This window comes from Capra hircus, chromosome 8 (assembly GCF_001704415.2).
Source record: "Capra hircus breed San Clemente chromosome 8, ASM170441v1, whole genome shotgun sequence".
NCBI classification, from domain to species: domain Eukaryota; kingdom Metazoa; phylum Chordata; class Mammalia; order Artiodactyla; family Bovidae; genus Capra; species Capra hircus.
The window spans coordinates 45,387,619-45,400,124 of NC_030815.1; the positions used below are offsets into that span (position 1 = coordinate 45,387,619).

General features: G+C 51.4%; 1 protein-coding gene across 2 annotated transcripts in view; it reads right to left on the minus strand.

The window, feature by feature from the left end:
* Positions 275–12,506, minus strand: part of APBA1 (amyloid beta precursor protein binding family A member 1) — a 233,250-nt gene continuing 221,018 nt past the window's right edge. For both annotated transcript variants that reach the window (XM_018052054.1, XM_018052056.1), the window contains 3 exons: positions 6,699–6,818; positions 4,675–4,815; positions 275–3,941 (listed from right to left, as the gene is read on the minus strand). In XM_018052054.1, coding sequence (XP_017907543.1) covers positions 3,870–3,941; positions 4,675–4,815; positions 6,699–6,818 — 333 coding nt within the window. In that variant the 3' untranslated portion in view covers positions 275–3,869. The remainder of the gene's footprint in view (positions 3,942–4,674; positions 4,816–6,698; positions 6,819–12,506) is intronic.

Sequence of the window (12,506 nt, forward strand, 5' to 3'; positions counted from 1 at the left end):
ACTTCCCTTCCCTCACTGAGAAGCCCTGAGGGTTCCTGTGTCCCATTCAGTGTGCTCCCAGGAGGCTGACGAGACAGTGGACTTTCTGACAGCTGACGCAGCCGCTTCTGGTTTCTAGCCGAGTAGATTCACAGAACCTGCCCATTTAGGCAACGGGCTCTGAGCACTGAGCAGGCCCCATGGGATGAGTAGGAGGTGTCCTTTGGGATGATGACATTTTTCCCCCACCTTCAGTCTTGTCCCTCACCTGAAACATGAAGACGCTCAGCCAGGGCCAAGAGGTGACGTTCTTGTTTATTGTTGCGGCAACTCTTACAGACATTAGCGTTCAGTTAAATAAAGGAAGAGAACACATTAAATACATCACAACCCCCAAAACAGTACGGAGGAGGGGAGGGCGGGCCAGCCCAGTGACCAGACTGTCAGGGGAAATACATTCAGTGGGTGTGCGGCATCAACATTCCAGGCTCACGTGTATATATATCTTATTTATATATATTTATAATTATATATAGAGATCATTGAGTTTTGTGTATACAAAGAACCATATTGTTACAAATACAATACTATACTTCTCCCAACGCTTTACAATAAGCTCTATTTCACCCTCTTTACAGAACAATAGTACAAGTCCAAACTCTAGGGGCTGTGCTGAGTATGTACAAGGAATATTCTTCCCACACAGTCCTCACCATGGCCTTGATGGAGGGTCGGGACGTAAGATCAGGGTTGTGTGTTCAAGTTGGCCTCAATCAGGTAAGGGGCAGAAGGACATGAAACTCAAACCAGCAAGTGGCCTTGGGAGTGGGAGAGTAAACACGCCTCAGAGGAGGTGCCCCTAATTGTAAACATTGGTAACAGCCTCACTGCTGGGCTCGGGGGCGGGTCTTATCTGTGTGCAGATGGGGTGGCTGGTGTGACCGGGATAGCGGGAGCGATGGGGAGGTAGTAGGTTACTCTGGGACTCTCTGAGGCCGGGGCTGATGGGCAATGTTGGGAATGCAGACCCGGATGCGGGGACTCAGAGTCCAGCGCCCCGTGATGGGCTCCAGGCCTAGGGGAGCAGGCTCTAGGCACTGGTCTCTGGGGGCTTCATCCTCTCGTGAACCCAAGGCTGAGGGTGGCTCCCTGAAATGGTCACATTTGAGAAGGCAGAGGCAGGGCAGGTTCTGGCGCATCCTGGCTGGACCAGGAAGAGCAGATGGATCTGGGGATCTATCCCCAAAGCTGAGTCACCAGCACATCCAAGCCAAGTGGCAAGAGTGGCTTTTTGCCTAGGGCCACGTTTGGGAAGGCTGCTCTGTACATAGTCTTCACCATTACACAGGGTTTTCAGATATTTACATATGTAACTATATATACTGGGATGTCAGAGGGAAACAGGCCATCACTTCCCGTGAGACTTCCCAAACAGTTACTGTTAAGATCCTGCCTCTTGGTTAACTTCTGAAGATGGGCTGACTCCCCTCAGGCAGCCAGGCAGGGAAGAATACACTACAGCTGACTGAACCTCCACCAAGTTAGAGATCTGGCTCTCCGGGCATGAGGAGCCACTCTTACTGACACAAAGGTATGTGGTGAGATAATCTTATACTAAAACGTTAGTCTCCTAACTGGCAAAAACACCCATCAGACTTTCTAGATTTTTGTGCAGTAGCAATAGAAGTGTAGCCTGCCTCCTCCTCTCCTTTGGGTGAAGACACTGCATTGTAATGACTTGGGGGGCTGCACAGGGATGTGCTGGCGGGGTTCCTGTCCAGTGGCCGATCACCAACACCTCTGAATGGGTATGGGGGCAGGAGGCTCGAGAGTTCACTTGGGAGAAAACGGCACGAGCCTCTCGCGGTTGTATCCCAGTACCACCCAGAATGCTGCATTCCTGTTTTACCCACTCTCTCTGGCAAAGGTAAGGTGAACTCAGGACTCTTTAGTATTTCATTGTATGTCATCAGACACTACAGTTTGGTAAATGGTACTGAGGTTGGTGGCTCCTCATGTTGGGGCTGGTCTCCTGCTTAGCAACATTGAGCTAATTGTCCTCCAAAGTTTTCCAGGGGTCCCATACTGCCCACCTTGGACCCCTGGAGAAGGGGCAGCCCCTTCCCAGGGGTAATGTGTGGGCAGCATAGCCCCTCTTTGGCAGGGTCTGACCCATGGTCACACTGGGAGTCCAGCCACTAACACCACTGAAGCACCTGGCTTTCCTGCCTAAGCAGAAAACTCAGCACAGAGATCCCAGACTGCACAACCTCTCTGGCAGAAGTTTCTTGTTCCTAGTCTTTTCTCATTCACTTTCTCCCTCCCTGAAATCCCTCTGTTCGAGGTATAAATCCATACTACCCAACATGTGCTCACCAGGTTGCTATTTCCACAGACACAACATAAATAGCCCAGATGTTGAGAACAGGGACTATAATAATATCACAAAATAGTTTCTCTTACCCTGTCTCTGTGGAGGTCACAAACGGAACAAAAACGAAAACCAAACGAAGCCACACCCCACCCACATGGAAACAAAAGTGCTCTTTGGACCAAGAGTAAGTGAAGACTGGCTCAGAATCATGGTATTACAAAGACATCTGCACTGAACTGCGATGAACGAAACCCACGGACGTGAGGCGCCTGATGGGAACACGTAACATTCCACACTAAGTAAAATCTTTTTCAGGCCCCCGAGGCAGCAAGATGTTTTTGGAATTCATCTGGGGATTCTTAGGCATCGCTTGAGGTCACGACTGTCCCCTTAGTTTGGTGGTCTATGTACCGTGCTGGCCTCTCAAATGTCACATCCTGCCTCGTGGTCCTGAGAAGAGGAGGCTGGTCCCACCTTGGACCAGGAAGCCTAACACGATCACACCGGGTTCCTCATCTTCAAGGGGAGCAGTCCATCCTGTCCAGACTCCCAGTGTGTGTGGGTTGTGTGTGTTGGGGTGGGGGGTGCATGGGAGTCCACCAGAACCCCCTGAGCCAAGGAGCTGCTGGCAGGGCCGGACCTCAGCCTCAGAGGGCTGTCTCTCTCCGGGCAGGGCTCACCAGCCCCTGTGGCCCTCACCTGTGGGGGAAGGGGCCTCACAGAGAGGCCATGCGGGTTTTCCAGGGGCTCTGGCTGCCTCACTGGTGGTGGGTAGGAGGGCAGTGTGGAATATATGCAAGTGAGACGTGTGTACGTACGTGCGGTGTAGAAGAAGGCAGAAGTACCTGCCTGTGGTTATCTAACAGTTGGTAACCGCGGGAATCGCCCAGTTCTCTGCCCAGGTGTCTGCGTCCCAGTAGTTCCCCTTCTATCCCGGGGTGAAAAGGTTCACATTAGAAAATACAATTATGTTGAAACTAAAACTGGCTATAGAAGAGGCATAAGGTTGGCTCAGAAATTCTGGGAGGAAATAGTGTATGATGCCCCAAGTACCCGGTGGGCCGGCCCCCCATTACTACCATATTCCCATGAACTGACTGGAAGAGAGCAGAGATCAGCCATTGGATCGTAGGCACTGCGGAATCGGCTTCTTCACCGTCCCCAGGGGCTCCTCCGAAGAGGTCTGCACCTCTTGGAAAGGGAGGGTGCGGGGTGGCGACAACCCTCCTCAGGCCCCCTCCCGCAAGGGCCCTTCCGGAAGGTCCTCGGCAGATGCTGGGTGGCTTTGACCTGCTCTCCAGCCTCAAAGGAGTGTATACAAAACTTCCCTGGCATTTAAAACAAAGAAAGCAAACCGGGGAGAGAGAGAGGGAGGTCGCTGCGGATTCTCTTCCTCCGGTTCGAACCGAGTGCTGGGCGTGAGAGGGGAAGGTCCCGGTGGGCACACAGAAGCAGCACGAGAAACACAACCACACGTGAGGAGGGGCCTCCATGCATGCCGCCGCGGGGCGCGGCCTCAGATGTAGACGGGCTGCTCCTGGGCTGTCAGCAGTCTGTACATGGCAGCCGGCATCGTCTTCATGTGGATCTGCGGGCAGAAACACACGTCAGCGGCGGGCTGGCGCTCCGGAGCTGTGTGGGGGCCGCCGCAGGGCTGGGGCGCCTTTCAAGGTACACCCCTCTTCCCCCCTCCCCCCATTTCTAACCTGACCCAGGCAGCCTCCAGGAAGAGCAAAATCCATGGGCTTTCTAAAACATTAGGGGTGACAGTGGAGACTGGAAACCAGTGTGCTCTACTTTCCCCAAAGCTCTAGCTCTCACCAGGCTTTGGCTTTTCTTCTCTTTCTTTCTTTTTTTTTTTTTTTTTTTTTAGGAGAAACCCCCTTAAAACAGGAGGAGGACAACTGTGGGGTTTTGGCTGCTCCTGCCTCCCTCCCTCTCCCAGCTGTTCAGACCCCTGTTCAGCCTGGCCATACCAGGGAGCTGCGGATTAGACTTGAATCTGAGACTTTAATCTTGCAGGCTCATTTGGTGGGATTAGCTGGGAAACATGAAGAAAACTGGGTAGCCACAGAGAGAATATGCCCAGATTAGAGAACTAGAAGAGAAGGTGGGTAGATGCTGTCGGAGGAGAAGGCTGAGGTGATGTGATGATGTTTTTGAGGAATAGCTCTCAGACAACCACTTGTTACTGGGTTTCAATTCTGGTCCAAGACAGTTTGGTTGTGGAGATGTGTTCAGGATGAGGAAGAACTCTCAGGAGGGCTTCCTGGCTGGGACGAGGGGAGCCGGGGAACTCCCACCCAGGGCTCCTCCCCTACCTCCCCCACGGCGTTGGAGAGGATGTGGACGATCTTCTCATGTGGGGTGGCCACCACGCTCTGCCCGTTGATTTCAATGATGCGGTGTCCCACGCGGACGCCTCCTCTCTCTGCTATTCCCCCTCGCATGAGGCTGCAGATCTGTCAGAGTCGAAGGCCAAATTTAGCCAGAGGCCAAGTGACCCATCCTGGGGGGGCACTGCCTGCTAGGAAACCCACTGGGGCAGGAGAGTGTCTTTTCTGGAATTTTCCACCCCCAGTGCTCTCATCTCTGAGAAGCTGCCATGGTCAGGCTTTGGACGTTTACATCTTTGTTTCTACAAGCGAGAGGACTCTGGAGCCCCAGACGGCCCCCCTGTGTGCACACACTCTGCACAGGGAATGCACGCGGATCTCACGGCATCGTGAATTCAGACTACTTTCATCCAAGCTCAGCTTTGGCAAAAAGAGCTGTCTGGGCCTGTCACAGAGCTGCCAGTGTTTTCAAACTGTCAGACGCAGGTTAGTATTATCTGGGACTCAAACACTCAACTGTGTGATGCTAGCAGCTGGCTTTTTAGGGTCAGTTACCTGACTTACGCTGGGGCTAGAACCTGCTAGAACCCCACTGTGTGTGCCACAGTCTGGCCAGCTGGAGGGCAGAAGCTCATCGGCCTTTCCAACTCAGTGGTCCTTGTTCCACTCCCCGTTGACAGAGATGCTAACGTGGCTGTTTCCTGTCTCTGTGCAGCCAGGCACGGTGGTGGGCAGAGGCTGGAGGCTGGGGGAGGGCTCTGGCCTGCACGCAGCAGGGCTGACTTTTCACTCCTGACTGTGCACCTTTCTCTAAAAGCCTATGCAGATGACACTGCCTCAGCTCGGGACAACATGCTTTCTGTGTCTGTGGGGGCCCTTCAGCCTGTCAGGTACTCGGGGAGCCAGGCCTTTAGGTGCTTCCCACACTTGAGATAAAACTGAGGGCTCTGTATCTCTTATAGGGCAATCCTCTGTTAACAGCTGAACAACTTCTAATATTATTCAACTTTGGAAAAACATACCCAAGGAAGTTTAAACTGATAAAAATAGGTTGTCAGATCAAAACTATAAGGAGTAACCTTGGCTCTTAAGAAGGAAATGAGGCTACATGGGTACAAAAAACAGATAAAGTGGGTTAGGTATTTCAACCCCAACTGGGAACTTCAAAGGTATTTCTTAAGACACACTTGGAATAAAATTTTAATTACCTACAAGTCAATTAAAATTTAAGGGAGGAAAAAGTATAGGTTTTTCTATCTGAAAAGATGAACGCAAAGAGAAGGAAGGCACGTCCAAAATCTATAATATCCAGAAGGTTACAGATTTGTTACCAAAGCCCAGAATTACTATGAGTCTAGAACAAGGCAAACCAGGATGAAAGGTGAGTAGTACCGAATATGGGGTTTCTGTCTGGGATAAAGAAAAAGTTTTGGAAGCATGGTTACAACCACTTCATGAATGTCCTATAAAGGCTCTGAATTGTATGTTTAAAAATGGTTTAAATGGTAAACTTACTACTGTGTATGTTTTATCACAATAAAGGGGAAAAAAGGGAAGTACTGAGTTGACCAAAAATTTGTCTGGGTTCATCCCATAACATCTTGTGGAAAAACCCAAATGAACTTTTCGGCTAACCCAGTATTTGAAAGCAGACATCCAAGTGATGAAAATACACTTTATCCCCAAAGTGCCAAATTCAGGTCAAGAAAGCAAGGAGGAAATCATTCACACATAAGCCCCACAGGGCTGGGTTCTCAACCAAGGCTGTGGGGAAGGTGGGCACCTCCCAAACTGTTTCAAGTTGGCAGCTGGGAGGACCATTCTCCTCCCAGAGGAGGCACCGAATTCTCTGCCCATGGAAGAAGGGGGTCTGTCTCACCCATCCCCCCCTCTCTTGCCAGATTCTTTCTGGGAACTGACCAGCTTTAAAAAATAACCCCCAAAGACCCAAACCCTGGGCTTTGGTTTCGTGGGTCAGACTTCTGGAAGAAGTATGGGGCTGAACTTACAATTCCGTTCTGGACGCTGAACCCCAGCTGGTAGCGAAGGTCTGGTCTCCTGATCAGCACGGTGGTTACTGGGGGACACCTCACGATATTCAGCTTCACCCGGGCCTGATTCTTCAAGCCCTGCAGTGTGAATAAAAGGGAAACTGATGACCATCGAGGCTGACACAAGGTAAGAGCAGATGGCACTGAAGGCAGAAGATGCTGCACGGAGCCTCGGTACCTGGTCAGCCCGTGCAGTGCCCCTCGTCCAGCTGGATGGCGCCCGAGCTGGACAGTCCAGGCGAAACTGTTAACCTAGGGGAGAAAACTGCTGGGCTTACATGGAGCCCTTCTGTCCTGCAAAGAGACTAGTTTCTGTGAGCAGGGACATGGGCTGCGTGTAAGGCATCTGAAAAAAGCAGTCATCTGTACCGTTAAGAGAAAAACTGCCAAGTGTGGTTTCTGGCTTGAAGGATGAAGGATGTACAGTCTCGCTTCCGGACGGGTGAGAGAGAGGCTTTCGAAAGGAACTTTACTCTGAACGTCACAGTCGTAGCAATTCCTCCTTTTCTAACAAAGGACATCTACCTCACAGCAATGGCCCAATTCATCGGGCTTGTTCTCTCTCACCCCTGAGGGTCCTACTTCCCCATTCCCTCTGCCTGTTAGGGAGCTTACAGTTAGTGACCATTTCCAGGTGCACGTGGGGAGAAACAGGGCGCGGGGGCAAGACGGCAGTCCGGGAAGACCTCCTTGGGAGACTGAAGGGGGTGTTAGGACCAGCGCTGGTAGAGCAGGAAGTAGACGGAAAAAGGTCTTGGAAATCATCTTCTGATTTCATGCTCCCTGGTAACTTACCCCTCCCTCTAAACTAGAATGGAGTATAGAAGCATGTCGGTCTTTTAAAGATAGAGGGACTTCAGCTGGTTTCTGAGCCTAGACCTCCTGCACCTGATCTGACTTCAGCTGAGCTCAGGCCTGTTTTCCTGCCCTCTGAACATTTGCTCAGCAGGGACCAGGGCCTGGGTCTATGCAGAGGCACCCCTAGAAAATCACCACAAAGCCCCTCTTCCCCTCACTCAGGCAATGGGAAGATTCTGCCCCTGCTGGTCCCACCACCAGCTTGTGAGCCTCACCCGAGAGGAAGGGGCCAGACAAAAGTCATTCAGTCCTGAAATGAGCTTCCCTCTCCTGTCTGCAAGGCTGTGTGCTCTGCCTCAGGGACCTCCTACCTGCCCTCTGGTCCAAACTGAATGGCTACAGCAGGTGCTTTCCAGCCTGCTTCAATCGCGGGATGCAGGAAGAAAGGCTGGGTACACAGACTGCTCGGCTTGTGGCCAGAGGCCCTGCTCTGAAAGGCGAGACGGGGGAGAAGTCAGTACTCCTGTTAGACGCCTGCCTCACTGGACTCCCAGCAAGTGAGGCTAGCTGTTCAGGAAAGGTTTCAGGCCTGCCACAGCTCCTCTCCTCCAAAGGGGAGAAGCTCTTCCTAAAAGATGCTACTGCAGGATTGAGACAGGAGATGGATGGACCCCAGGTTGAACAGTTTCTCCCCTGTGGACAGAAACTCCATATAAGCAGGATGATGTAGGAGGCCCTGTCTAGATAAAAGACAAAAGACCACATATTCCTCATTCCTGAAGTTAGGGAGACCTCCCCGACGACACCTGTGCAGAAACTCTCCTTGGGGGTCAAAAGAGAGAGGGTGTCACCCCACAGTAAGTGATGGCAACCTACCCACAGGCCTCTTCACTAGAATCCATCTTGGCTAAGAGATACATACACACATGGGAGGATCCTGAGATACCTAGTACACTCAGGACCAGGCAAAGCAAGATGACTGAGCAAAGGAAACTCACAAGAAATGCCCCATAAAGGTGATTCAGACTACCAGAAAGGCACAACTCTGGGCCCGCATGTCAGTCTATCCACATACACCATATTCTTTTTCTTCCTAATCAGTACTTTACTTGTTTCACTACTTCCCGACTGTGTGTGGAAATTTGTTTCTGCACAGCTGATGGGTTAGAATCTTGCCACTGGTCCCAGGTGGTCTAGTGCCTGCCCTTGATATCTGGCTGGGAACCGAAACCCTGCCTCAGGGCGCTGCAGGCCAAGGGCACCCAAGATCAGGGGGAGTGGACATCCCGTCCTCCAGGAGGGAGCAGCCAACAGCGGAAGGGCAGGGAAAGGTGGGCTCTGTGCCACCCAGTCTGGAGCATCCCCTGGAGACGCCCCTCCCCGCATCCCACCACCCCCCCATCATTTCACAGATGGGTCCAGTGTGTGCCCCTTACAGGTGAAGCAGAAAGAGAGGGCCCAGAGGACAAGGACAAATCTGTTTCAGCCTGCAGGGTGACCTATGAACAGAAATCTGTAAATTGCCTAGTCGCTGGTGCCCGCTGTCACTCTCTAAGCAGTCTGCAGACACTCTCTCTGCAGGAGGTCAGGACTCCTACTTCAGGTTTTTATGGATGAGGACACAAACACGGACATTACACCTGCCTTGTCCGAAGCTCAGTGGGGTCAGCATTGGGGTGACGGAGCCTCTGCTCAGGTCTCTGCCTTCCTCACAAGCGTCCTGCCAAGCTGAGAGGTGAAACTGGTGTTAGATGACTTCAGTGCCAACAGAATTTGTGGCAAGAGCGTGACCTGCCCCTCTCAGTGGCAGGAGTGATCCGCACTCCTTTTGCTTCTAAGTATTGAAGATATGCTTTAGACTAAGGGATGGATAGGGGGGTTTTTGGCCTCTAGTTGTCTGGCTTTATGCTGGGCCAACATGTTCTCAAAGTGGGGACCCCACACAGCAGCCCCAGGATCATCAGCTACTATTGTTAGAAATGCAGGATGGGGGAGGGATGAATAAGGAGGCTGGGATTAACATGTACACACTACTATATAGAAAACAGATAATCAACAAGGGTTCACTGTATAGCACAGGGAACCAAACCCAGTATTTTTTAACGAGCTCCAAGGGAAAAGAACACAAAAAGGAATATATACGTATATAAATAATATACCTGGGCAACTGCATCACCGTGCTGTACACCTAAAACTAACACAGTATTGCAAATCAGTCCTACCTCAATAAAAAACCTGCCGAGTCTGGCCTCCAGCCAGAACTACAGAATCGGAAACTCCAGGGGTGGGACCCAACAGCCTATGTGTTAACAAGTCTTCCCAGTGGCAGGACACACACTTCCTGGGGATACACTCAATTTTCAGAACAACGGCTATAAATCGCCACTGCAGAACAACCAACTCATCTGCACTCAGGGATGATCTAAGGCGTCAGTTTTCTCCTCACACCGGTGGCCAGTGTGCTCTGTGAGAGCATGGACTAGCCACACCAGGGGGAGGGCGACAACCAGTTGGCCTGGTGCCCAGATGCAGCCACCCCATGTGTGTGAGCACCCCAAGGTCACTGACCATCAAAACCCACGCTGATGATGAAACCAGCCAAACCACCTGTCACTGCACGCTGACTCCTGCCAGGAACCAACCTGGAGAGTCACAGGAGCTGTCTCCTTTAATCTCCTTGACAAACCAGCAGCTCTGATTATGCCCATTTTACAGAAGAGGAAACTGAGGCGCCACAACTCACCCAAATTCACCCACAGCAAGACAACATCCCAGGTGTGTTTGTATTTAAACTCAGAACATATTCTACTCAATGATCCGCCATTCAGACAACTGGATGATGTGCGCTATTCATGAATAAGGCCTGCTCAACAGAAAAGCCAGGGAGAGTGACTGGAGAACGAACTTGTGACCCAAGCCTTGCGTGGGGCCATGATTTTACTCACCTACCTGGGGTGAGAGTTCCTCAGGGCTCCTGCTCCCTGGCTGCCCACTTCCTTTGAGGGTTCTGGGCTGTCCTCTCAACATGTGCATTGTGAGGGGTTCAGCTGAACTCCCCACCTCCAGCTGCACCCTCAGGGTCCTGAGTTGCTGTGTTCGGTGGGACTGGAGCTCCCTATGGCTGGGATTTGGCTTGTGGTGGTGTGGGTGCATCGCAGGAGCTGTCACCAGCATCTCTTTGTGGTTCTAGAACAGCTCTAGGAGGCTTCTCTGGTTCCAGAAAGGTTTTCAAACAGGAGCAACAGAATGAGCTGAGGTGATTCTGCTGGAGTAAGGGCAACCTGTGCAGATCCAGGCATCCCGCCTGCACAACAGGCAGTCCCGTCACCTGTGCCCAGGGGGACATGTGCTGGGATTTTGCCCGACAGTGTGACCAGAGGGACCTGCGGAAGAGGCCTCTGCTGTGGCAGCAGACCTGGGCTCTAGCTGTGTTTCCCCCACCACAGCCCCGGGGGTCCTGGGCCCTCTGTTCTACCTCCTTCTATTTCAGTCTCCATGTCTTCAAAACAAAGGCTGACACCCACTAAGGGCTCTTCCATCTCTAGTTGTGACAATTTTGGCCCTTGTCATGCATTTTTATTCTTTCCTAAATGCGTCGGCTGACAACACCACATCTCAACCATCGTGCTTAGAAACAGCTATTTCTAACATTACAAATCAGCTTCTCTTCTGGGGATGCTTCTCAGATACCATTTGTACATGTATTCTCTCCCCCTTGAGTGCTTCTTTCTCACCCAATCAGTAAATACTTATGGATCACCTGCAGTGTGCCAAGGCACGAGGTGCTGGGAGTTGGTGGAGCTGGGCCGTGGTGAGCTCAGGGGAGGGCTGTGGGCATAGGCAGGGCAGCCAGAGTCCCTTCCCTCTGTCTCCTGGTCATAAACCCCCAACCCCGACCCTGAGACAAGGAGGGGGTGGAAAACAAGAGCAAAGAATGCTGAAAACAGGGCAGCCAGAGTCCCCTCCCTCTGCCTCCTCGTCACACCTCCCAGAGACCAGAGCAGGGTCAGAAACAACCCTCCAGACAAAGCTGCCTGCTGGGAGTGTTTAACCCTGCGAATCACTGGGGTGGCTCAGGTGTGCCTGTGAGGTACAGGAAGACCTTGGAGAGCTCCTGAATAGCAAGAGAAGGACTCTGGGTTCTCCATGTTACCCAAAAAGTTCACATAGGTCCGGTAGGCTCTTTCCTTTTCTGTGAACTGATTTCAAGATGCTGATGTGTCCCCTGATCTAGACTCAGGACACTTGCTGCAAGATGAAGCTCAGAGAGACAGCAATTGAAACAGGCAGACCACACATGCACGCGTTCTGCTGCTCTTCATCTATGCTCCAAGTTGGGTTCCACGAACGTGGATTTCTCAGCTGCCCTTTTATTGGAGGTGCCAATTTAAATAAATGGTCATTTCATCCCCATGACAACAGCGGAATGGCGCAGCAAATTAAGGAATATGGTGGGAGGGTAAGAGTAGGGAAGAGGGGACGGGAAAGGCGAAGGCAGAATGGTCTCCATAGCAACAGGAAAGCAGACTTGTGATGATCCTGTTGAAGGTAAGAAAGCGGTGCTCTACTTTCAAAAAGAAAACAAACCTGAAGGGCAGGACCGTGGAGGTGGGGGTGTGAACAGGTGGTGTGCTAACACGCTTGCCTACCACTAATTATGCTTTAGGAATTATGACAGGAAAAATAAGAGCTAGGGAAGAAAGTAAAACAATTCAATACCTGTAATCTAGTCTAGAAATGTACTCTGTTCGCTGTAACCAGGGAGAGAAAAGGCCAACATGCATCACAGTGACAAGATGCAGAACTCTTGGCTTTAGACTCTTGTTTCTCAAAGTCCAAGGCTGGCCAAGTCATCATCAAGAGTTTATTGAAAACGCAGAATCCTATCCCAGACCCACTGTTTCAGAACCTGTAGTTTAACAAGATCCCTGGGTGATTCAAATCGGAGTTTACAAAGCACTCATTTAC